Here is a 27,932-nt window from a genome sequence, read left to right on the forward strand (position 1 = left end):
TTGTGCAAGGGTTCTCAAACGGGGAGTTGGGACCCCTTGGGGTCGAGAAGTTATTGCATTGGGGGTCGCGAGCTGTCAGCCTCCACCCCAAACCCCGCTTTGCCTCCAGCATTTATAATAGTGTTAAATATAAAAAAGTGTTTTTAATTTATAAGGGGGGGTCACATTCAGAGGCTTGCTATGTGAAAGGGGTCACCAGTACAATAGTTTGAGAAACACTGCCCTTGTGAGTATTCATTACAATACAAATTTTAATTAAGTGGTCACATTTCAGGCCAAAAAAACCCACATCAGCAGGGGAAAGAGTGGAATTTTGAAACAGTGGAAAGTGGAACAAAAGATGTTCCTTCAGTGAAGCCCTGAGAATTAGGCAGTGGTGACCCCCCTGACAAAGGAGGGTAGTCCTTGAAATAGGAGCTGTTGTCTTGCTGGGTTATGACTCTCTCTCTGGTCCCACCATGCAGTATGGGCTCACTGAAGGACTGGCCCTTAATTTATTTTTTCAGCTTTAGAATAATATTTGAGCATTTTGTTTCATGTGACTGTTCTCCGTGTACCAGATAATCCACGCATAATAAAAATCTAAAGGAAACAGTACTTACATACTACAAACTTAAGCATACAACACAAAATAATTGGCTATGTTATTGTGTGTGTATACATGCACACCTCTTTGGAGTTTGCAGCTAAATGGTACACTGGATTTTTCAGGCACCGTATCTAACATTACAGGGAAAAAACAGTATGTTGTATCTGGTAAGCAGTGTGTGATCATTTAATTAAAGGTGGCTTTTGTAATTAGGTTTGGAAGGATTAGATTTGTAATGGTAAATGTAGATAAATGTCAATTTCACCATACACATATAAACCAATGAAAAAAAATTCCATCACCAATAATCAAAATGTACAGCGAGGCAATGTAAGAAAATATTGATTGAGAAATTATCAGAGTGTGATTTAAAAATATGTACAAAAATTTATCAAGAAACTTTCAGCCGACTGGGGCTTCACTTGCAAATAGAGCAGCCTGTGTTAACCTCTGTAAAATGGGTTGTGAGACACAACTGAGCATTAAGAGGGACTAAACCAGAAGAAGATAATAAGGATCTGTAGTTCAGAATGTTCAGCTCTTGGAATGTTCTAATGGGAAAATGGAGAAGCTGCTCAGATACCAGTTCAACTAAGGTGACAACAGAGTTTATTTAACGGCATTTCTAATGTGGTCATCTCCATAGTGTCTGAGTAGGGGTGGGGGGACCCAAACCTTCTGACGGAACCAAAGATTTCTTCTTTTTACTGCATTGTTATAAACTGTTTGTTTATCATTAGGTGAATTTGTCAGTTTGTGCTTCTAATAAGTCATTGGGACCAAGAATGTAGAAGGATTCAAAACAGGGTTAGACACTTGCATGGATAATGTGAAGATCTACAGTAGGATTTAAAAACATCTAAAAGGACATAAATCCTTTTTCAGGGCATGAAATAATCACTAACTGACAGAGGGTTTCCCTATGTGGAGACTACTCCACTGTTGTCCACCAGGGCTTTCTTGTATCATCTTCTGAAACATTTGGTACTGTTGGAAACTGACAGGATTTTAGACTAGATGAAATGGTCTGGTCCAATTGGGCAGTTTCTGTATGTTACTCTTAGGAGTAACAGCATTGCTGCAGTTGATATGCATGCAAGTACTAAAAGAGTGATGACAGATTATGAATACTTGGCTGTAGTCATACATGAAATGTTGATAATATAATACAGTAGTTATTTGTTTAGGCTACAGACAATAACTTTGCTTGGCAGTGAATTCTGAGTATACTTGACATTATTTTCTTCTCTTCTGTGTTAGATTAGTACTTTATGAAGAGCTAATAGTATCTCAATGACCTAATGTTTTCACTAGGTTTGTGTTTAAAGCATGTCTTCGAGGCACAAACTTGCCCCCGCTAACTTTGTCCAAACTCATTTTCAACTTGTGCTAAACTTCATATGTCTGCATGGGGTTCTGCCAGAAACCGTCTCTTGAAAGTAATGAGATGAAGAAATTAGGCATATTGAAAAGAAATGTATTTAATTATAAGGGGCCTGTTCAATTTCTCAGTGATTTGGGGTGTGTGTTGTGGGAATGGGAAGTTTGTTTTTTGTTTTCTTTTTGGCCACCTCATCTCAAAAAAACAAGTTGAAGTTTCCAGAACAGATAAGTTTTGGCCTCAGTAAAAGCTGATGCCTTTGACTGTTTTGCAAAGTGTGATAGTTTTGAGTGTCTGAATTCTTTAAATCCATGAGAACAATGAGTATGTAAAGTCCACACAATGGCACTATGTGAGGCTTATGACTTGACAGTCCATATTTGATCAGGCCAGGACACATGGAGTTGAAGATGGCCTCCATGTGAAAAAGCTTTTCTAGGGTCACTGAGACTCTTGAATATCTAAAATATTGCACGGAATTTATAAGCTCTTTGAGTCCAGTCCTTTTGTGATCCAAGACATCATGCAAGGGCTATAAAAAGTTTTTGCACATCAAAGTGTAAATTGTTTTGGTCAGGGACTGCCTGTTACATGTTTTACTGTGTCTACTGGGGCGCTAGCCTCCAGGTGCTCTCATAATACAATTGAACAAAGAATAGAAAAACAAACTTATAAAAAATAACTTTTTGGGTAAATATTAGCTAAATCTCAGATTAAAAGAATAAAATAGCAGTAGTATTAAGAGAGATCAATTAATTACTAAAACATAACTTATTAAAATTTAGGGGAAGTTTGTGAAGTCTTAGCTCTACCTCTTTGTGTCCCTGATCATCTCTTCCTGTATTCCATCTGTGCATGTCATAGCTTCTTCTATAATTTTGTTATTTCCATACCCAACTATACCATCCTCCATTTGACACATTAATGTGCAAGCAAAATTCATAATATTGAAGCATATGCTCTGATACTGTCTTTATGAGCTAAATCAATAAGAACAAGAACGTCCATACTGGGTCAGACCAAAGATCCAACTAGCCCAGTATCCTGTCTTCTGACAGTGGCCAATGCCAGGTGCCCCAGAGGGAATGAACAGAATAGGTAATCCTCAAGTGATCCATTCCCTGTCACCCATTCCCAGCTCCTGGCAAACAGAGACTAGGGATGGTGTCCATCATGGCTAATAGCCACTGACGGACCTATCCTCCGTGAATTTATCTAGTTATTTTTTAAACCCTGTTATAGTCTTGTCCTTCTCAACATCCTCTGCCAAGGAGTTCCATAGGTTGACTGTGCATTGTGTGAAGAATACTTCCTTTTGTTTGTTTTAAACCTGCTGCCTATTAATTTTCATTTGGTGACTCCTAGTTCTTGTGTTATGAGAAGGAGTAAATAACACTTCCTTATTTACTTTCTCCACACCGGACATGATTCTATAGACCTCTATCATATCCCCTCTAAGGGCTTGTCTACATCACAAAGTTGCAGCGCTGGTGAGGGGGTTACAGTGCTGCAACTTAGGAGGTGTACACATCTGCAGGGCATCACCAGCGCTGCAACTCCCTGTTTGCAGCGCTGGCTGTACTCCCGTTTTGTCTCGGGTGTAGAGGATCCAGCGCTGGTGATCCCGCGCTGGTAATCAAGTGTAGACACTTACCAGCACTTTTCTTGACCTCCGTGGAATAAGCAAGTATCCCAGCATACCTGAGGAAGCCTCTGGTAATCAAGCAGGTCTCCTTCCCCGGTTTGCTCTCGCGTTCCCCGAATCCCCGAGCAAGCAGGTCTCCTTCCCTGCGGTTTGCAGGGGGGTTCGGGGAACGCGAGAGCAAACCGCGGTGAAGCTGGTCTCCTTCCCCGGTTTGCTCTCGCGTTCCCCGAACCCCCTTGAAGCCGCCCAACAGCGCTGCAGTGTGGCCACATCTAACACCACTTGCAGCACTGGTTGCTGTAAGTGTGGCCACTCTGCAGCACTGGCCTTATACAGCTGTACGAATACAGCTGTAACAACCAGCGCTGCAAAATTGTAGATGTAGACACACCCTTAGTCATCTCTTTTCCAAGCTGGAAAGTCCCAGTCTTACTAATCTCTCTTCATATGGCAGCCGTTCCATACCCCTAATCATTTTTGTTGCCCTTTTCTGAACCTTTTCCAATTCCAATATATCTCTTTTAAGATGGGGCGACCACACCTGCATGCAGTATTCCAGGTGTGGGTGTTCCATGGATTTATATAAAGGCAATATGATATTTTCTGTCTTCTTATCTATCCCTTCTTAATGATTCCCAGCATTCTGTTTGCTTTTTTGACTGCTTCTGCACATTGAGTGGATGTTTTCAGAGAACTATCCACAATGATTCCAAGATCTCTTTCTTGAGTGGTAACAGCTAATTTAGACCCCATCATTTTATATGTATAGTTAGGATTATGTTTTCCCATATGCATTACTTTGCATTTATCAACATTGAATTTCATCCACCATTTTGTTGCCCAGTCACCCAGTTTTGAGAGATCCTTTTGTAGCTCTTCGCAGTCTGCCTGGGACTAAAGTAATTTTGTATCATTTGCAAATTTTGCCACCTCACTGTTTACTCCTTTTTCCAAATCATTTATGAGTATGTTGAATTGGACTGGTCCCAGTACAGACCACTGGGGGACACCACTATTTACCTCTCTCCATTCTGAAAACTGACCATTTATTCCTACTTCTCATCTTTTAACCAATTACCAATCCATAAGAGGATCTTTCCTCTTATCCCATGACAGCCTACTTTGCTTAAGAGCCTGCGGTGAGGGACCTTGTCAAAGGCTTTCAAAAAATCTAAGTACCCAATATCCACTGGGTCCCCCTTGTCCACATGCTTGTTGATCTCCTCAAAGAATTCTAGTAGATTGTTGAGGCATGATTTCCCTTTACAAAACCCATGTTGACTCTTTCCCAACAAATCATGTTCATCTGACAATTTTGTTCTTTATTACAGTTTCAGCTAATTTGACTGGTACTGAAGTCAGGCTTACCGGCCTGTAATTGCTGGGATCACCTCTGAATCCCTTTTTAAAAATTGGCATCACATTAGCTATCCTCCAGGCATTTGGTATAGAAGCTGATTTAAATGATAGGTTACAGACTACAATTGGTAGTTCTGTCATTTCATATTTGAGTTCCTTCAGAACTCTTGGGTAAATGGCGTCTGGGCCTGGTGACTTATTACTGTGTATCAACTTGTTCCAAAACCACCTCTAATGACACTTCAGTCTGGGACAGTTCCTCAGATTTGTCACCTAATATCATCTGTTTGTCACCTAATATCCTGCTTATCTGCTGTATCCTAACTCAAGACCTGTACCTGATCCATCGAACACTCTAGCTACAGGTAAGCGACCACAGTCTGTTCACGTATTACCTCTGTTATTTCCCCAGCAGCCACTATCTTGCATTGAACCTTTTTGATATTGTGTGACTGGGCAGCACCAGCCCCAGCAGCGTCAGGCCGGTAGCACTGTTGGCGGAAGTCCCGCCCCAACTGTACTGGGCATGCTCCAAGTGCTCTGGGAGTATAAATGGAGGGAGCCCAGCTCAGTCTGGGCTGGCGGCTGCAGGGGAAGGACCTGAACAGGAACCTCCTGCGGAGGACTAGCCACCGCCCGTGGAGGTGCAGAGGACTGAAGCCTCTCCAGGCCAGCTCGAACCCAAGGAGGCGACTAACCCAAAGTCTTGCAGGGAACCTAGAAACTCATGGGAGACCTCAACACTTAAGCTGGTAGGAAATGACCCGGGGTGTGTGTGTGACGGACTGGTACCTTGCCCCTGGCAAGTCTCAGCGTGTTTCGGTAGGACCCCCAGCCGAGCCAGTGGCAAGGTCCTACGCCACGGTTAGGGACGGATGCCGGGGCCCGGTGGAGTGGCATAGACCTTGGCCACTAGGCCGTGCTGCCCTGCAACCTGGGGCGACTCTATGGACTCTGGCCACTAGGGGCTGTATTGCCCTGCAATCTGGGGTGACTCTATGCATTCTGGCCACTAGGCCATATTACCCTGTAACCAGGGGCACAAACCCTCACATACCGTCAAGTTAGAAGAACTAGAACAGACAAATGTTTCCCTTCTCTGGTCACAATAGAAGGGCCACTAGAACTCTTACTCTGTGTGTGTATATGTGTGTGTGTGTGTAAAATACATATTTACTACCAAATTTCCACTTGTACCTCACCCACTGGATAGATAATGGTAGCTAGCAATTCAATGCCTGGTTGTCTACAACAAATTAGAGAGGGTGCAACTTTGTGTTGCACTCAGAAGGTAAAGAAGAGATGATGGAAAAATTATCATCGTCATGTGGACAATGTGCAGTGTGGTAGAGACAGACTTAAGGTTATTTGTAGAAGGTACAGGTCTTTTAAACTTGATGTCTCTGGCTTTCTACTGAATTATCTGATTTATTTTTTCTGCTGTTAAGTCTTATTAATTTTTTTTAGTCTGGGAATCTGAATCTGGGGTGAGCAGGGTAATTGTCAGGCATTTGGGGCCAGTTAGCATATAAATAGACAAGAGAGAGGACACTGGTTTGCTAGGTTTTAAAAAACAAAACTTAAAAAAAAAAATTCCCAAAGTAAGAACTGAACTTCATTCTTGGATATATTTTGTTAGTTTCCATCCATTTCTGCCTGCTCTATTTAGGCTGTAAACTTTCTGGAGCATGGGCTCTCTCTTACTATGCAATATCTAATGTGAGGGAGACCCCAGTTGTATTGCCATTGACCTCTTTAGGTGCTCCCTAAATACAAATAAAAACAAGAGCATGCCACTTGTTAATTATAGCATAACATTGTAGAAGGACAGTGTAGCACTTTTAAAGTTTCTTGAACTTTTAATTTTTAGTTTCTTATTGGCTGTTTTCTGTGGCTTTTAAGACTCGGGTACCACAAGTACTCCTGTTTTTTTTGAAAATTTAAATAATACACAGTTGCAAAACCACTTTTTGCATTTGAAGATAACATATTATTTTATTTTTCTCAGCACTGGATGTAAAGTATAAAACTGAAGGCAGAATGAAAAGGAAAATGAGGTCCCTGAAGTTAAATAATGATTCATCATTAATCATTACATGAAATAAGCTCACTGATTTATGTATTAAAAGTAAGCTGCTTTTTCAGGACATAGAAACTTCGATTATCAGCAGTAGATGTCTGTCTTATCATTGCCTTTGATTCCTTAATAGTCTTGTCTTGAGATAGAAGTTCAGAAACTGGAGATGAAGAATGAATTGAGTGTTTAACAAATTGAGTACCATACGATGTCAAGCTCTATGGGTAATGCATAGAACATGAGTGAGGATTTCTTGATACGGAAAAGAGTTGAAAAGAAAAGGTGATTTGTGAAAGTTAGAGCTCGTCCAGCACAAGATTTGTTCACAGTTCCAGTGAAAGAGCTCGACATTCTCCTTCAAGCATGTTTGCAGTTTTCTGTACTGGATGTAAAAATTGGCAGGGGCACAGTGGCTATCTTTAAGTCAGCATTTACTAAGAGTAGCTGCACAGCCATATCAGAGATACTAGGGATAGGCAACCTATGGCACGGGTGCCGAAGGCAGCACATGAGCTGATTTTCAATGGCACTCACACTGCCTGGGTCCTGGCCACTGGTCCAGGGTGCTCTGCATTTTAATTTAATTTTAAATGAAGCTTCTTAATACATTTTAAAAACCTTATTTACTCTACATACAACAATGGTTTAGTTATACATTATAGACTTATAGAAAGAGACCTTCTAAAAACGTTAAAATGTATTACTGGCACGTGAAACCTTAAATTAGAGTGAATAAATGAAGACACGGCACACCACTTCTGAAAGGTTGCTGACCCCTGTACTAGAGGAGTTATTTACTCTTAGGAACATGTTCTTATAATAGGAAATAGCAGTATCCGAGATACAATTGTATATTAACTGTTGCTAAGCATCGACCAGTCTTTGTAAGACACACATGCAAGAAATACTCTCCTCTGCCCCCCCAACGTTTAGTAGGCCAACAGTGGGAAGATACCACACTGAAAAGAGGATGGAAAGAAGGATCAGGAGTATGGTATAGAAATATAAAAGGACAACCAACCATCCGGCATTTGCAGTTTCACAATACATTGATCCTGATTGTGAAGAAACAAACAGTGACTCGTTAAAAAGACTTCATTCCCCACGCCCTAGTTTGATGGCTCGAAGATGCATTTGAATGCTCTGTTTTCTAAAATACAGCCATACTCATAATGGCATAATGTTAAAATATGTGGTCTGAATGCTGTGTGTCTGACCTGATGCCTGTTGAAGTTAATCTATCAGTGAGAGGCCTTGAATGGGCATTTGACCAGGTCCTATGTCTCAGTATGTTACTAGAAATCTATATCAGCCACCTGAATTCTGACTTTGCCCTCTGAGGTCAACACCACATGGTAGAGTAAGAGGAAGAGAGTGGAAAGAACTGTGCAGGGCTAGAAAGGGAGAAAATCTAAAATGTTTCTTTTGCTAGTGGAATGTTTAAAGTGGTGGAGACCATTCCCCTCTTCCCGCTGCCTTACAACCCTCACAGGCTTTAGAAGGAGTTAACAGAAAAAGAGCGCTGTCTCCTATTCAGCAGGGAGAGGAAGCTTGAGGTGTGGGGCTTACATGGGCCTTGTTTACATGGGCCTTATTTACATGGGGAAATTGCACTGGTGTAGCTAAGGTGTGAGGTTAAACTGGTGCAGCCCCCTTTTATTGACTGGGAAGAGGTTTAAATTGAAGTGTGTCCACACACTTATGTGCATGTGCTCAGATTTAATAAAAACTAGTGCAAGTTTCCCATGTAGACAAAACATCAGCCCCTTCCTAGCCACTGTTGTTAAGAAAGATGAATAGCAGCCTGGTAGGGATTCCAGCAGCTTGCATAAGGTTGCACTAGTTGTCACTGCTGAAGTCCCTCTCCATCTTTTCTTCTTGATCTTTCTGTGATTAATATGTTAGTTCCGTGGTTGGTTAGTCTGGTAATCCTTTTTTTTCTCTCTTTTTATTAGCACAGATGTGGTTACTGGTATACAAATAGCATGTTGTTGTTATTGAACGTGCTATCTGATCTGTTACGTAAAGGTGGAAGGTAGTTAGCAGATCACTGTTTGGCTAGTGACAGTTTAAATATCATATTAACATTAATATGTATGAGCTTCAATAGCATTCTAAGTACTCTGTTCCAATTATTATATTTACCAAGTAATAATTTGTAGTATAGAATATTATTTGAGCTAATCTGTCTTAATAGGGATGTTTTACATCTTTAGGGTGCAAGGACAGCACTTCTGATGGGTCTTTGACCTATTAAATACATTAAAATATGTCTAACAGCAGAGAGCAAAGTTAGGATTCAGTTTACTGGTAATACAGTAAGCAGTAAATATTTATAGGAAAATTATAATATTTGCATTCATCGCAAGAGATTTATCATTTTTGATGAAGTCCTGTATTAAATGTATTTTAATTAGCTTAGAAAGGGCTTAGAATGATCAATTAGAAATCATATGTTGAATAAGTTAGTTTGTATTAAATTATCAAATTGATGTTACAATTGTAAGTATAGGTAGCCTTGCACTTAAATGTTGGAGAAGCTGGAAATAGTTATATTTGAGTTGCTAAACATACTGTACCAATTAAATTTCCCTTCTCCATTTCCTTCAGAATGGACATATCATTTTATATTGGTTCAAAAGGCTTTCCTAAATGGGGAAGACACAGTTTTTGAGACCCTGAAAAACTGTAAGATCACCATAGGGAAACGCCATTGTAAGAAAAAAAGATTGATTACCAGAGTGTGGGGCTTTGAAACCTTGACTAAGGCATACAGTAGCTCTTTGTTTGGGTTCGCTTCCAAGCTGAGTCTGTTCTGTTGCTATTCTGAAAGCTACATAAGTCATGTGACTTCTTATTGATTCGAGTAAAACAATTTCCCCCTGTTTTTTTTCAAAATGCTGCTTTTCTCTTTTATGCCTGCAATACTGTTTGGCTTGCTTACATATTTGAATCTTATATTAATTTCTGTGTATAAAAAACCTCAGAAACAAACCACACAGTTCATATCTATGAAGCTGGCTGACTGTAATGTAGGAGAGAAAATATTGGTGGGACAAGCTATAGTTGTTTGCAGTAATTCTTCTCTTTGGCAGTTGTTCTTAACAGTGGAGAGTAAGTTCCTGGGGGACTACTTGACTTCTGCATGTATCTCTGCTCTTTCTCTGCAGTTCTTGCTGCAGGAGCCTGAGAGCCTCAGGGACTGGGGCCTGTATGTAAGCTGATGGCAAGTAAAGATAAATGTAATAAGGTTTGATCTCTGAAGAACTTAAACAAAAATGAATACACCATGGCCTCCTGAAAAAATCAATATAGGAATTGGTTGATTTTCTGCCTGTGGAAAAAGACTGTGACAGAAGGAAAACACAGATTTCTTGCCACCACCCCTTTTTCCACTCTAGCTCTGGGCTTTTTGCCCTGCCCTATTGCAGTGAATAGCATCTTGCAGGGGACATTTTTTTTGCTGAATATTTCTGCAGTAATGCAATAGCAGCTTTATTATGCAGAGCTGTACTTTTATAGTCAATTGAAATGACTATTAAAATATAGCTAGCACATTAAACTCACTACTGCACTGCTATAGAAATACTTAGGAAAAGCCATGCTTCTTGCAAAATTGTATTCACTGCAATAGAGACCTGATGCAATTGGGAGAGAAAAACTTGCAGGAGCAGGGGGCTGGTGTTTCAGACATCTCCCATCATCTAAAGGAGCTAAAATTGTCTTCTTTATAGAGACCTCACACTGATGTAGCCAGATTTCCTTGGCACTGGATTTTGTGCAGCCACAGAAAGGGAAGATTGCAAAGTGTACTGGTGTTAGAACTACAGATATCTAGCTTGCCAGGCTTCTTCGTCAGAGGGGAAGAGTTCAGTTGTTTCATTCCGTGAATGGCTTGTAAAGAGGGGCTAGCTGGGGCTAAGGCTCAACAATAACACTGCATCCAGTGTGTGTATTTGGGGACTGTGTGAATTGACACTTTCAGCTAATTGTGGCAAATGGTTGGATCCCCCTCCTTCCAAATCAGGCTGCAGTCCAGCACAAAGGTCTGTGCAGTCTGACTTTTGCTGGAGTGTCAAGAGCTGGCACTGTGCTAGCCTAGAGTTTTCAGATGAGTGCTTTTTTTAAATTTCAATTTAGTAAATGGTTTCTGCAAGTCCTTCAAGCTTTAGATAGCCCTCATGTCTTCCCTTGGAACAGACCAAGTGCCCATTTTGACTCCTTTGTCCAGAGCACTGGTCCAGTCATTCCTCCCCCTTCTCTGGCTCTTCCCCCCCCCCGCATCATTTTGGGGACAGTCTGGCCTGCTTTTACAATGTCTGGGACTCGATTACCTCCAACAGCTAGTTTCTAGACACTGTCAGATCGGGCTATGCTGTCCAGTTCCTATCCACACTCCCTTTACATTCCCCTTCCTTGCCCCTCTTCAGGGACTCCTCTCACGAGACACTGTTTATTGAACAGATCAGCTCTTTCTCTTGAAGTTGTGAGTGGTGGAGGAGGTTCCACTGGAACACCAGGGCCACAGCTTTTACTCCCAGTATTTCCTGATACCGAAATCCAAGGATGGGATGAAACCTATTTTCAACCTTCACAGCCTCAACAAATTTATCAAGTACATGAGATTATGCATGGTCACTCTCTTGGCTGTTTCTCCTCCTCCCCCCCGCTGTCTCAGAACAACTGATTTGCTGCTCTGGATGTTAAGGGCACTCTACTTTTGTGTGGCCATTGTGCTGAGCCAATAGAAAGCTTCTGTATTTTGTGGTAGGGGAATGCCACTTTCAGCATACAGTTCTCCTGTCTGACTTCTCTTCTGCCCTCCAAATCTTCAACAAATGCGTGGCGGTGGTTGTGGCATATTTCAGGAGGAAGGGTATTCACATCTTTCCATATCTGGATGACTTGTTGCTGATGGGTGGCTCCAGAGGGAAGGTTCTTGCCCATGCCTACCCCACATTGCATTTGTTTGACCATCCGGGACTCAGATTAAACACAGCAAAGCAACCTCGGCCCCCCCACTCAAAAAATTGAGTTCATTGGGATCCTGCTAGACTTCACAAGGTCAAGAACTCTCCTGCTGACTGACTGCTCCCAGGCAATTCAACAGCCCTGCCTCAGTCTGCAGTCCCAGCTGTCCACGACACTTCTTGTGTGTCTGAGCCTTTTGGGCCACATGTGTGTGTGTGTGTGTGTGTGCGTGTGCGCAGGTGGTCTAGTTGGCCAGGTTGCACCTTCATCCCCTTAATATGTGGCTCAAGACAGTTTATTGCCCTGCCTTGCATCCTCTGGATGGGTTGTTTCACCTCCCTCCACTAGTCCTATATTCCCTAGATGGGAGTCCCTATGCGGTGTGTGCCAAGGGATCCCCTTCGCTCAGCCCTCTCTTACCAAGACAGTGATTATGACACTTCCCTTCTGGGTTGGGGGTGCATCTGGACTCATTGAGAGTGCAGGGCCTGGGGTCGGAACAGGAAGCCTCACTCTATATCAGTGTGTTGGAATTTTGGACCATCAACAATACATCTTGTGCCTTCCAAGACCACATCAGACACGCAGTGGTTCACATATTCATTGGCAGCACTACTATGTTGTATTATGGGGACAAGCAAGAGGGCTTGCTTTCCAGGTTACTCTACTTTCAGGCAGTCAACCTGTGGCAATTCTGCATTGAAGACTTCACTCCAAGAGTAATCAGTTTGCTGGGGGGTGCAAAATTGTCTTGTGGACCATTTCAGCAGTGTTTTCTCTCTAAGCTACAAATGGTCCCTGAAGGAGAGTGTTCTCTGGCTTATCTTTGCGATGTGAGGCATTTCTGTGATCAACTGGTTTGTAATAAAGGAAAACAGGAAGTTTCTACTAGTCTGCTCTCAAGGGCCCTCAGCCTGGGCTCCCTCTCTGACACCTTCCACTGTGGCAGTTGGCCCTTCTCTACACCTTCCCCCCATTCCAGTCATTCCACAGGTCAACCTCTAGCTCAAGGCAGATTGGGCCTAACTCATCCTCATTGCTGCAGCATGGTTGAGGCAGTGCTGGTTCCCAGACCTCCTTGCTCTGTTGGCTCAGCCTCCGATACCACTTCCTCTCCATCCTGATCTGATCACTCAGGATCAGGGCCTCACCCTCCATCCTGCGATCAGCTCCTTGCACCTTACAGCATGACAGTTTCATGGCTTAAGGAAGAGGAGGAGCAGTGCTAAGTGGCTGTCCAACAAGTCCTACTCAACGACAGGAAGTTTTCCGCTACGTCAGCCTACTTACCAAAGTGTGGTTCATGGCCCATGGGACCCAACCAACAGAGGCTTCCATCCATCTTGGAGTACCTGCTACATCTTCAGATATCGGGCCTTGCACTCAGTTTGGTGAGAGTGCATTTGGCAGTGATATCAGTATTCTATCCCTCGATTCAAGGAAAGTCAGTTTTTTCCAATGCCATGGTGAGGAGATTTCTGAAGGGGCTTCTCTGCTTATATCCTCCAGTCTGAGAACTGGTTCCCTTGTGGGATCTACACATGCTTCTGACAGTTCTGATGGGCCCTCCATTTGAGCCACTGCATTGTGTCCGCTGCCCTCCTTTCTCAGAAAACTACATTCCTGATAGCCATCACTTCAGGAAGAAGAGGAAATGAGTTGCAGGCCCTCATAGCTGGGCTGCCTTACATTCAGTTCTCCCAGGACAGGGTAATGCCTCGACTACACCCAACGTTTTTATCCAGAGTGGGGTTTCAGTTTCATCTGAATCAGGTGGTGTATTTACCTGTCCTTGTCCCTAGCTGCACTGTTCCCCAGAAGAACAGTGCATTCATACTGTGGATGTCAAGCAGTGTCTAGTTTTTTATCTAGACAGGACTAAACTGTTTTGTGTTTCACTTTGCCTGTTCATGTTGCATGCGGACTGCATGAAGGAGCAAGCAGTCTCTGCACAGACCATCTCTAGATGGATGGGGGTTGGGGTGGCACCACTTTGTATAGCAAGCGCCTCCCCTCTATATGTACTGCTAGGCAAAAGTCTCTGGCTCTGGGATACTGGGCATACACACACCTAAGTAGAATCTGCACCACATCTTGAAGAATTACAGTTACAGTTAGTATCTCTTTCTTTTTGGGCAAAATGACAATGTTAACATAGAGCAGTATCTTGGTTTCCTACAAAGACTGCTGTTCATTGGCTGGTTTGATACGGTTTCCTGTTGTGTGTTTCAAACACACACAGTTTTTTATTTAATTCAGTTGTGCTTTGTATGGCTGTGGTGAGTTTTGGCACATTCACAGTACTGATCCAGCCCTTTGATTGATTTTTGGGCCTTGGCCACTATTGTGTGCACCTAATCCTTAATGGTTACATAACCGCTCTAACACATTTTTAACAGTGAGCTAGGGGTCATTAGGTGATGGAAGCCATTTAGCAAGGTAGATTGATTGATTTCTTATTTCACACTTGTCACGTATGTCTGACACTTTGAACTTTTTTCATCTACTTCAATATGGGTATGTTAAAATTTTCCTTCTTGAGGTGCTGGATTGCTATTTTAGTAGAACCTCAGAGTTACAACTGACCAGTCAACCACATACCTCATTTGGAACTGGAAATACACAATCAGGCAGCAGCAGAGACTGAAAAAAAAGCAAATACAGTACAGTACTGTGTTAAATGTAAACTACTAAAAAAAAAAGGGAAAGCAGCATTTTTCTTCTGCATAGTAAAGTTTCAAAACTGTATTTAGTCAATGTTCAGTTGTAAACTTTTGAAAAAACAACCATAACATTTTGTTCAAAGTTACAAATAATTTAGAGTTAACAACTTCCATTCCCGAGGTGTTCGTAACTCTGAAGTTCTACAGTACTACTGGTAGAATAGTAATATAATATAGATCATATTTGTTCCATTTGTTTGTTGATCTCATATGAGCTCCACCCATGTAAACTGCAGAGTTAAGTTCTCTCAGGCAGAGAGGCGTTAGCCAATTTGTAAGTTGGTTAAGTGTGCAACTGTACTTTGATGTCAATATGGGATTATATTGCATAGAATTTTTATAACACCATGTGCTACAGGTGCACTATGTGCAGAAATACCTTGCAAGCTCCAGTTGTGAGCTTGTTCTGCACCAGTTACAAATGATCTCCTGACTTACTCTGCCTCCAGACCACTAGAAAAGATGGAAGGTGCACAGAGAGGTAGTCTCTGCAGATATCTCAGTTTACAGTGTTCCTGCTAAATTTTAGTTCACAGCCGAGCCCTCTAAGATACAACACCTTCTCTACTGAGCACTCCCTTCTTAGTGAAGAGGCAATATTCAACCCCTACCCCTGGTTTCAGTTGAGAATCTGGTTTCTAGATCTACCAGCATGTCTTTCAGCTCAGTCTACTACTCTGTTAGGAAAAAGAGGGGAAAAAGATTTCTCCTGTCATAGAGGAAAATGACACAGAAACAGCCCCCTATGCTCTGCTCCATAATGTTGGATTTAATCCAGTCCTCCTGGAAAAATACTGATTGTCATGTTTGTGAAATCAACAAATAAGACTATTACTATGCTAGTGAGCAGGATCCTGTGCATAATCTCTCCTTGTGAATTGGGGGATATCCTTATCCTCTAAGGGCTTCTCCTTTCTCTAGGAAATGCATCCCCTAAGAATACCATACATTGTAAAATACATGGAGGACCGAGAAGGAATTGTGAACTGACCTGAGTGCAGTTAGTAGTGACAAAATACAGTGTATCTGTGTTACTGGGTTCACCCTCACACTGATGGCTGACATCTAGGAAGATGAAAAGACTTTTTATTTCTCCCCTTTAGATGGTGCTGAGAATTTTCCTTTTGCACCTCCTGTCTTTAATATATCCCAATATGAAGTGAATGAATAATAGTTCAGTGCGGCTTAGGGCTTAGTTATATATTGCCATAATTCATAAGAGTTGGTGTTAGTGCACCAATTATACCCAAGTGCACTTGCAGGTCACAGGTGCTGTCCCGCTCTTATTGGGAGGAAGGTTTCCTGGTGAAGGATGTTCTCACTGTATCCTATTCAGAATGCTGCTGCAGAGATCATTTTCCTACCCTGTGACTATGAGCATATTACTCCTCTATTTGCATCGCTTGACTGGCTCCCTCTTCTCTATCGCATCAAACATAAGCTGCTTGTATTCATGGTCAATCACCATCTTCCCTATCATCTCTCATTTGCTATGGAGGTGTTGATATCTCCGATCAGCCCATAATGCCAGCCTCCATTAAATTTTCAAAGAAGCACTTTCGTGCTTTCTCCTGTGCTGTCCCATGTGCCCATAAACAGCCCCAAAGCTAACTTATTATCCACCTTAAAACCCTTCCTCAAAACTCTCTTGGCTGTGATGCATGCAAAACACTTGTGTGATTGAGAACGCTGCTTCATGCTGACCAGTATCGTCTCATTGTTTCCTTGTACTCCACTGTCTGTCTCTTGTCTTGGTTGGGGATAAAAACAAGAATGCTTGAATTTATATATTGGCTTCCATCTGAGTGTCTCAGTATGTCTTCTAAAAATTAATTTCAAAATTACCATTACTGCACCAGACGAACTCCACAAGTTTTGGGTACAGGGAATTCTATCTGTCAATCCTGATATGTTGTATGATTGGAACTAAATTATCCCTAAACATATATTTAGTCCAATATTGAATGTAATTATTAAATACATTCTTTGGTCTAGGAGTTTTCTTTTAACTACTACAATCTCTTAATTTGCCGTTATTAGCAATTTAACAGTAATTATGCTAACTCTTTCAATCCAGTTTGTTTTACTTCTCTTCTTTTTCCAGCTTCCTTCTCTCTTGTCTGAATTCCTTCTTCTTGTGTAGACTTTTTTCTCATCCCTCACCAGGGCAATTTCTTTCCCTCATTCAGCTTTCTGTCTATCCCAACAATTTGTGCTTCAGGAGGGAGTGAAGAACGGAGATTTTCCTTGTCTAAATACTTAATGAATTAGGCCTCGTCTACACCACATAGTTTTTGTTGACAAAAGTCAGGTTTCATCAACAAAACAGTGAAGATGTACACATAATAATGCCCCTCCCACCGATTTAATTCTCTTGCTATGCCGAAATAATAAAACCACCCCAATGAGTGGCATAGTTAGAGCAACGCAGTGTCAGTGTAGACACTGAGCTTGCTTATGTTGCCCTAAATGGCCTCCAGGAGGTGTCCCATAATGCCTATCATGATTGTTCTGGTAAGCAGTTTTTACTCTACTGCTATGCAGCCATGTACACAGGCATGTGCCCAGTCCCCTTTAAAACCCTGGGAATTTTTTGAAATTCCACTTCCTGTTTGCTCAGGGTAGACACCTCATATCACATCTTCCCAGCTGACCATGCTGGCTTTCATACACCGGAGTTAATGGATCTGTTGCGTCCGTGGGGAGAGGAGGCTGTGCAGTCGCAGTTCTGATCCAGGCATAGGAACGTTGACATCTACGAGCAGTTTGCTCGTGGCATGGATGAGAAGGGCATGAAAGGGACATTCAGTGGTGCCTTGCTAAGATAAAGGAGGTGAGGCAGCTGTACCAGAATGCAAGTGAGGCCAACTGTTGCTCTGGTGTAGCACCAAAAACATGGTGTTTTTACAAGGACCGGCATGCCATCCTCTGTGGCATGAAGAGATTGAGTTGGAGGAGGATGTGGGACAGGAGACACGCTTGTTTGGTGGCGTGGCGAGCCAGGACAACTTTTTGACTTTGGAGCGGTCTAGCCAGTCCCAGAAGTCTGTCTCGGGTGTGCCTGAAGTAGGAGAGGGGAGCTCTGGTAAGTACTTATTTCTCTTTGATAGTGCATGGTTATATGAGGTAGAGGTGTACTTTATTTTGCTTCATGGAGCTTGTGGGAGAGAGAATCAAAATTAACAACATTAGGTACTGTTTGCATCTGCTTTGTATTCTCCCATGCAGCTATGTGGTGGGGCTCTGTGTAAGAATTTGTTAATGCACACCGAGATTTCCCGGGAATTTTCTATAGAGATCTCTAGGAAACTTTCCTGCAGATACTCTGCAATCCTCTGCCGAAGATTCCTTGGCAGAGCTGCTTTGTTTCTTTCCCCATTGTAGGAAACTTTGCCGCATCAATTGGCAAGTACTTCTGGAGGACCCAAAGCAGGACACAGGCGAGCAGCATACAGACCTGGTCTAAAGCCGTGCACATACATGCCTGCATCTTCAGTTATCCTCAGTAGTGTGGATCCTCAGCTTCAGTCGCCCACTGCCTATGGACAGTGGTGCCAGTATTCAGAATAGTGTCCCCAGGCACTTGTACTAATCCTCTTCTGAAACTGTCCAGACCATTTGTCCCATCTTGCACCCCTTCCTCCTGGGCCGAACTCACCATGTTTAGTGCTCTGGCCGTGCTGCATGCTTGCAAGATTGTGAGTGTACACATAATACTGACTCTGCATCTCCCAGGTTCACTATGAGCATTGCCACATCACCTACTGGAATCTTTTGGTCTCGAGAGAAAGTCCCTGCATGCAGCTTTCTGTACAGGCCAGTTTTTCTGAGGATGTGTTGTCATGCACCTTCCCTGACTACCCCACATTGATGTCAGTGAAACAACCCTGCAATACCATAGAGAAGCAGTCCTGTCTGTTGATGTGCTCCATCGCAAGATGGTCTGGGGCCAAAATTGGGATATACATGCAAGCTATCGCTAGGGAATTCCATTGCTGCAAAGACATACACTATTTCCTGCACTTTGCTCAGAGTTACAGTCCTTCATACCAGGAGGCAATTAATGGTCACCACAACCCCCATGGTAGACTTCCCAACTCCAAACTGATTTGTGACTGACTGGTAGCTATCACCACTTGCTTTTCCACTATTAGGGCAGCTCTCATTTTGGTGTCCTTTGTGGCAAATTGCCGGTACTGTTATGCTGGGTTTCGCGCTTTCTCTTCTTTGGGGAAGGTTCAGGGCGCCATTGCTTGCCTCTGAACCAGTATTTTAATTACCCCACTAGTGTCCTTGAGGAGGGGAGTGGAAAGGGAGGGACCTGGCCCCGCCCTCTTCTCCAGGTCCCAACCCAGGGGCCTTGAGGTTTGTGGTGTACCACTTGAACTAGTGGCTCCTTCCCGTGGGCTACTTCCCTCTCCTGCCCTTCAGCTTGTGAAGGGGCTTCTTGCCTTCCTTCTACACAAGCCAGGTGCCCCTTACCTAGGGTTTCTCAGCCCACCGCAGCACTCCTTCAAACTTTCCTTTTGTCTCTCTTCAAAACTGTTCTCTTCTCCATCTCCTTCAAACTGCTCTCTGCTCCAACTCCCACACTGTCTGACTGAAGCAGAGGTTTTTATCACATGACTGTCTGCTGGTGCTCTAATTGGCTTCAGGTGCCCTAGTTAATCTATAGCAAACCTTCCTCCCCTTGCAGGGAATAAGGCTCCCTGCTAACACTCTCCTGCTGCCCTCTGGCCTTGCTGTATCACACCTTGCACTGCGGACAGGGGCAAGCTATACACATGTTTCAAGGAAGGTGCTTTGTGCATATGAAAGTTCTATAGCCACTGCTCATCCTCCCCCATGCCTGCATCACAATGTTATCCCACCACTTGATGCTTGTTTCCTGAGCCCTCTAGCGACAGTCTAACACAGGGGTAGGCAACCTATGGCACTGTACTGTACCTATGGCACTGTACTGACTTCACTGTGCTTTTTATGTAGCCTGTGTAAAACTAGGCAAATATCTAGCTGAGTTGATGTACCCCTTGGAAGACCTCTAAGTACCCCCAGGAGTACACATACCCCTGGTTGAGAACCACTGACTTAGATTAAGTATCTGTTCTGCAAGAGAATGTTTTGACACTTGGCAGCTTTTGTAATGTACATTTTAAAATCCTTTTGTAGTGTGTTTTAGATCCCTTATATGGAGTGCTTTTACCAATTCTTGATTTATAACCATAGTGCTTGGTACACTTTCTTTTCAGTTATTTTAGATGTTTATCTTCTTCCCTGTTAGCGCTACTGCAAGTAGAAAACCTGGCTGAATCGCATGCTACAGGTACATTTTCACATGCTTTTTTTAAAGTGATTTTTTAATTTAATCCTTTCTATACAATACTCGTAGGTCATAGCTCCTTATTCAGCCCACATCAATGATGATGTGCCGAACAGTTATTATCTGATGGCTCTTCAGTGTCCTCTATGAAAGTAGCTGGTCATCACAGTAGACTACCTATTAGATGAGTGTTCAAATCAGTCAGGACTAATTATCACTCTCATTCTCTATCTCAGAGAGATCAAGAACTGAATCAGAATGGAGGCAGAGCTGTGTTCAGTTGTAGAGGTGGTCCTGTCAGGTTGAGTTGAGCATATTGGCAGGGAAGGGTGGGATAGATTGCACTGCTTCTTCCTCTATAATATCAGTAGCTAAACAGAATAATTCATTTTACAGGCCTGCCAGTTAACACTTTTCATGAGCAGAGAATTGCATGAGAGAGAAGACATGGATTTAATGTCTTTCATTCCTACTCACATTTAGTTTTTGTCCTATTAATATTGTTTAGTTGAGATGCCTGCGAAATGGGTAGTCAGGATGTGTCTCTAATTTAGATGAGTAAAGGAAAACATTTGATCCAAAGATTTTTAGACTTGGGTGCTTAAGGTTAAGCCCATAAATCCTTATTTAGCTTCCAAAGGGAAAAATATCAAGACATCTTCATCTTAGAGATGTTGAGCACCTACAGATCATTTTTATTTCAGTCAGACCTGCGAGTGCTCAGCAGATCTGAAAATCAGACCACTTTCACTTAGGAGTTTTAAGTATGAATTTAGGTGTCTAACGTTAGGCACCCAATCCTTAAAAATATGGCATTCGGCTGTACAAAGTGGTAACACAGGTAAACTGGAAAATTTCTGATGGCTCATAATCAAATAAAGTGTGCCTTGTTCTGCTGTTTAGGAAACAAGATGTGCTCTTTGTTAACATTTCACTGTTCAGAACTGTTCAAATTTTTTTTGTTAATGTGTTTTCATGAAACGCTTTTGCCGAATAGCAGTTATGTTTTTAAAATGCCACGCTTCAGATATTTAGCAGAGATTTCTGTTTTTAATGAAAAAGTGAAAATTTTATTTAAGGGTTAATTAAATTGCCAGGTTTTGATGTCAGTAGAACTACGCTGTTCCCTAAAGTTTACGTTAAATAGTGCTGAAGTGCTTCGTTTTCAGTAAAAGTCTATAATTCATTTTTGTGACAGTTCTGTCGAAACGTTTTATTTTGTTATCTTAAACAATATCCTGTATTCCTTCAGAGTCCTGTAATAGGTGTCGTATCTGCTGTTCCTTATTTGCTTTGTTTTATATTTTATATTATTCATTTACATGTTATTGGCATTTCATTTGCTAACTCTAAAGTCTACCTTTCACAGAACAAAAGATGTCCAATGGGTCAGTTGAAGAAGCAACCCATGTTGGGCTCCTCTGAATGTATCACAGTGGAACTTTAAAAAAAAAAAAAAAAAAAAAGGAATATATCAAAATCTCAAAGGGCAATTAAGAACTTTATTGTCAACAGTTACACTGTTTCAAGAAACAAGTCTATCTGGAAGCTAACGGAGACAGGGTGATAAATGGCTGACTACCGTGAAAAACATGTTTTGATATGGTTCTTTCAGAAATGATTTAGGAAACAGACTGAGCAATAAGCTTCATGCCAATGAGAGATACTCATTTTGTTTTTTTAAATATGATTAAGGGCTTTCCTTGTGATGCTGCCAAGCTCTGAAGTGTGTAAACAGATTGTCGCCTTGGAGAGGAAACTCTTTTCATATTTGGAGTCTAAAGCTGTGAAGCCATATGAGGAGTTTGGCCTTTGTCATTTCATCATGATTATCAAATTCCTTACATTTGCTGGTTTTGTTGAAGGGAATCTTAGTTATAATAGAGCAATGAGAAAGCTTGAGCATTCAGTCTTGAATAAAGTTCTGTGTTTTTAACAGCTTCATCAATAACTCGGCACAGATTTTCAGACATTTTCTTAACAGCATGATCTTGGCAGTCTGTGAAACAAAGCGCGGAGGCATGAAGTTCAGTGTTTTTGGATCTGTGTGACCAGGCTTTATTCTTACCTGTCTTTGCTATGGCACAATCCATGTGATTGCAATACTGTAATCCTAGCACATACAGAAATCTTCACCTCCTGAAATGTTTTGAATGAGCTTTCCCCTGTTCTGTGTGTCCTAGCACAGCTTTATAAAATAGCAAGCCTTCCTGAAGGGTGCTATTGAATACATAATTCTCATACCCTAGACTCTGTTCTTCACCAGTGATGTAGGTTGCATTATCTATTTGAATTGCTAAGTAGGGAATTTTTAACATAAGTTTTGAAAGCAATTGTTCTTGAAACATCCTCAGCCATGATGCTGCCATGTTGTGTCATTTGACAAAGTTGCTGTATTCAGTTTTGTAGCTATTGGGCCTCCTATAACTTTTGAAACCATATCTGTTGCATGAGATGCGTTTTTCTGCAAGATCACACTATTGTGGAATTTGCAGAGATGCCAGATGTCTGAACTGTATTCTTGTTGGAATTCTAGTTTGACCCAAAACAGCAAAGGTTCAGCTATTTTATTTCAAGTTTTGCTAAGAAAACAAAAACATGAGGTGATCTTATTTCAGAAAATCAAAACTTCAAAGACTTCACTCTTTTTGTCAGCTAGCACTTCAGAAAACCTACTGTAGTTTCTAAATAATTGATGTAAAGTCATATGTTTTACTTAATTGGGTTTCTGAATTTTTTTCTTTGAGTTGTCATTGGAACATCTTGCTGCTGTCCATCTGATCAAAACAATTAATCTTTCTGAAATTACTCCTCAGACAGGAATGAGGTCCAGCAGAGAATGAAAGATGTATGCATGCACTCATGTGAAGCTCAGCAGTGCCCTTGGGCCGTAGCAATTTACAGCAGTTAACTTCCAGTGTTCATTTTAGGGACACTTTTTTTTATCAGTGTACAGGGATCATTGGTGTTTTATTGGGCAGAGACTTTAGCAACCTACTAACTGGAGTTCACAAGTTATAATAAAATGACATTAAATTGACATTGATACCTTTACATGACTTGTGTGTCTTTATCACTTCATATTTATGGAATTTCTTTGCAAACTATTTATATGTTTTTGCATGATTTTCTGTGCTACTGGCATTCGTACGTTTGAAGGCGAGAAGGGACCATTGTGACCCTCTTGTCTGACCTCCTATTGACACAGGCCGTAGAACTTCCCCAAAATAATTCCTAGAGCATAGTTTTTAGAGAAATGCTAATGAATTGTATAGGTTTATGATGCCATTTTGTTAATTAATATTTAAATGCAGACAGTTCTTGACTTGTCAAAGTGATTACAATACACAAGGAGGTACAATAAATGAACGTATTACCAGAAGATATTTAGATGTATTTATAGTCTAATATGGTTCGAAAGAACCTTTGCACTAGCCAACCCTTTTTTTCCCCTTGTATCATTTATTTTTATACTACTGTCAACTGTTTACACTGAATATAGCGTGGACATGTCTACTAATTTAGTGCATGGCAAGCCGTGGTGTGAACGTAAAGTGCTGTAGCTTGCTGTGCACTGAAGTGGTTGTGTTGCCATGCTTCTATATAATAAAAGTTCCATAATGTGCTCACGGAACTTTTAGTGTATGGTGGCAGGATCTGCATGGCCATTTAGTGCGTAGCAAACTAGAACGCTGTAGATTCACACTTCAGTTTGCTGAGTACTAAGTCTCCGTTCAGCCAGCCCCTTGCTGCTTATGATGCATTGTGTGATCAAAGATGTTGTCAGTTGAACACTGACAGCAAGTGAATACTTGGATACTGCACTTCACCATTTACTGTAATCTGCCATGTATGTTAGGTGCAATTATCTAGGACTATTGGAAATTTTTGTGAAAACAAACACTCCTGGTAATATTTTTTTATGTCCAAGTTGGGCTTACATGAGCAGATTTAAAAAAAAATACTTCACTGTATGCACATAAATGTTTCATTTTTATTGTTCGAGAACTCTTCCGGATTATTGATAATTATAGGGCAACATTAGTCTGCTGTCAGATACCAGTGATGGGTGAAGTGTAAGAACCTGAATAGAATAAAATAGAATCAGGGATACTGGCCTTCTCTCGCAAATCAGGTGAGGTTAAGGTATTTAACTCAAATTTTATACCCTCTGCTTTTCATAACTAGCCTTTGCTAATAGTGAACGTGCCTAATTTATACGCACGATTATTTAATCCTGTTTTTTGTTTCTAGGATATAGTATTGATGCAATAAAAGCGTAGTTTTTTGGTGTGCGGCCTGAAACACAGATTGCCCTTTAGTATTTTAGTAATATTAAGGTGCTTTGTTTTAAAATTCATAAATCAAGCTTTCTAAACATTTTACAAGTGTATCTAAATAAAGCTGTTATAAAGGTGACAGTGAAGGACAAAATAATATAGTTAATTATAAAACCTCATGAGGTTAACACAAAGTACTTTTACATACTTTTGTTAGGTTTGTTTTCCAGGATATACACATTTTTATGAAAAAAGCAAATCAGAAATTATATTTACAGTAATAGGTATTGGTTCAAATAACAAATCTGTGACATGATTGCAAAAATATTTTATCTAATTTTATCTAATTTATGCTGTTAAACTGAGTGAAAAGATGACTTGTGGCTTCTTTTTTTTTTTTTTTGGTATGTCATGTGATTCGAAGAAGTAGTGGATTAGAATAGTACTGAAGATATAGAAAGCCAGTATAAAATATTGGGTCAAGAGGTTGACTGTGGTATAAAGTCACTTACAAATGTGTAGAATAAAAATCAGTAACTTGAAAGTGGCTCTATTTTTCTGTGTGCTAATAACAGTATTTTCTCTTTCTAGCTTTCTATAATTATGATGCAAGGGGAGCAGATGAACTTTCCTTACAAATAGGTGACACTGTACATATATTAGAAACGTATGAAGGTAAGTAAAACACGTATTTGATTCAAAACTATTGTTCATACAGTCACTCTGCTCTTGTGTGTGATTATAACATATTCTATCTTAGCAGATGGTGAACTACTATTTTTTTCTTGATTAATAAAATGTTGTATCGGGGACAGAAATAACAAGTGCTACATGTAAATGAAGAGGCGAGTGATAAAATACCTAATGAATACCTTTTTTCTGAATGCACAATTTCTTTTTCTATGCAAGATAAATGTTCTCTCACCCTTAATTTGTATGGATCAATGGTAACATCTGTTGAGTGGTTAGCGAAATGATAGATGTCCTCAGATAATGCACAAGACCTGTCTGCTTCTTAATGGTGTTAATTTGAATTTGAAAGTTATTTACTCTCTAAATTATTCATATCTCTTTGTAAAATAGATACATTTGCTATTATGCTACTTATTCAGTCAACATTTAAAAATAAATAAAATGCAGTATATTAATTTTGATGAGAAGCAATAGCAATATTACATACAACATAAATTTCAATTAGTTCTTTTCCCTGATTCTCATAAATAATAATTTATCTTGAAAAATATTTAATTTGAGAATGAAGGAAAATTCTTAGTTTTGCTGCTGTTGAGTGATCAGATAGTAATGATTAAGTACAACCTTTTTTTTTTGGGTCTCAGATCCTTGATTTCTCATTCATTCAGTCAGTTGTATGATGTGTCTTAGAAGAGAAGCAGTGATCTAGATGGCTTTTGTGTCAGAAAATTAGAAATCATCACAGTAATAGGATAATTTTCTGCCTTTTGGATGTGATTTGCCTTTGTACATGGGTTTAAAATTTCTGCTTGTCACTGCCAAAGAATCTATTAGAGAAGAAAAAATAATTCTGGCGGTAAGTTTGTTTTAGAAATTGGATTCAAGGTGATTTTTATTATTTAGATCTACTAAAATAGGAAAGTAGCTAATTAGATCAACTACCCTTAATTTGGTTTACATATACAATGAATATACTAACTGTTCATCAGCTAGCAACTTGTTAATGAATTCAGTTTGCACTAGCAGTAAATGACCCCTGATACTGTCAAAGCTGTAGAGAGGGAATCTGTCCACTGAAAATTAATCTGCATACTATGTACTTTAAATATTTGCAGTTTTATTATATATTTCTTTTAAATATACATGTAAACAGGAATATTTGAATGCTGTACAATTATACATAATTATAATACATAGTGCCCATCTTTAAAAAGGGAAATAAGGACAACGCGGGGAATTACAGACCAGTCAGCTTAACTTCTGTACCCGGAAAGATAATGAAGCATATAATTAAGCAATCAATTTGTAAACACCTAGAAGATAATAAGGCGATAAGTAACAGTCAGCATGGTTTTGTCAAGAACAGATAGCTTTCTTTGACAGGGTAGCAAGCCTTGTACGTGTGGGGGAAGCAGTAGATATGGTATATCTTGACTTTAGTAAGGCTTTTGATATGGTCTTGCATGACCTTCTCATAAACAAACTAGGGAAATACAATCTAGATGGAGCTACTATAAGATGGGTGCATAACTGGTTGGAAAATCATTCCCAGAGAGTAGGTGTCAGTGGTTCACAAGCATGCTAGAAGGGCATAATGAGTGAGGTCCCACAGAGATCGATTCTAAGTTCTGTTCTGTTCAATATCTTCATCAGTGAATTTAGACAATGGCATAGAGAGTACACTTATGAAGTTCGCAGACGATACCAAGCTGGGAGGGGTTGCAAATTTTTTGGAGGATAGAATTAAAGTTCAAAATGATTTGGACAAACTGGAGAAATGGTCTGAAGTAAATAGGATGAAATTCAAGAAGGACAAATGCAAATTATTCCACTTAGGAAGGAACAATCAGTTGCACACATACAAAATGGGAAATGACTGATTAGGAAGGAGTACTGTGGAAAGGGATCTGGGGGGAATAGTGGATCACAAGCTAAATTTGAGTCAACAGTATAACAATGATGCAAAAAAAGCAAACACCATTCTGGGATGTATTAGCTGCAGTATTGTAGAGTACTTCTTCCGCTATACTCCATGCTGATTAGGCCTCAACTGGAGTATTGTGTCCAATTGTAGACCCCACATTTCAGGAAAGATGTGGACAAATTGGAGAGAGTCCAGAGAAGAGCAACAAAAATGATTAAAGGTCTAGAAAACATGACCTATGAGGGAAGATTGAAAAAACTGGATTTGTTTAGTCTGGAGAAGAGAAGACTGAGGGGTGACATGATAACAGTTTTCAAGTACATAAAAGGTTGTTACAAGGAGGAGGGAGAAAAATTGTTGTTCTTAACCTCTGAGGATAGGACGAGAAGCAATGGGCTTAAATTGTAGCAAGGGTGGGTTAGGTTGGACATTAGGAAAAACTTCTTAACTGTCAGAGTGGTTAAGCACTGGAATAAATTGGCTAGGGAGGTGGGGAATCTCCATCATGGGGGATTTTTAAGAGCAGGTTGGAAAAACACCTATCAGGGATGGTCTAGATAATACTTAGTCCTGTCTTGAATGCAGGGGACTGGACTAGATCACCTCTTTAGGTCCCTTCCAGTTCTATGATTCTATGATAATGGATGAATTTTCCTAATATGTGAATAACAGTGATGCTTGGCTTGTGACACAGATAGCATCAGTCTATCGTAGCTGTGTAAAATTTTATACTTTTTGAACCTCCTGCATGCTTCAAATGAAATGGGACAATTGAGATGACTCACTTTTCCCTAGACCGGATAATAGAATGACCTTCTCACACACATCTAATGGTTATTAGGCCTCAACAGTGCTGGCTGGGTTTTTTTTAAAAAGAAGTTCAAATAAAATAATGTTCCTTTAAAGGCTGATCTGATTCCTACCATGCTTGATAATTACTTATCCTCTGTACTGGGAAATAGGACCCATA

General features: G+C 40.7%; 1 protein-coding gene across 1 annotated transcript in view; it reads left to right on the top strand.

Annotated features, from left to right (window-relative positions):
• Positions 1-27,932, top strand: part of DOCK1 (dedicator of cytokinesis 1) — a 541,297-nt gene that overhangs the window by 18,131 nt on the left and 495,234 nt on the right. Inside the window, 2 exon segments of the mRNA XM_030568323.1 lie at positions 20,027-20,068; positions 24,937-25,020. Coding sequence (XP_030424183.1) covers positions 20,027-20,068; positions 24,937-25,020 — 126 coding nt within the window.

The sequence above is a fragment of the Gopherus evgoodei genome, chromosome 7 (genome assembly GCF_007399415.2).
Source record: "Gopherus evgoodei ecotype Sinaloan lineage chromosome 7, rGopEvg1_v1.p, whole genome shotgun sequence".
Classification (NCBI taxonomy): domain Eukaryota; kingdom Metazoa; phylum Chordata; order Testudines; family Testudinidae; genus Gopherus; species Gopherus evgoodei.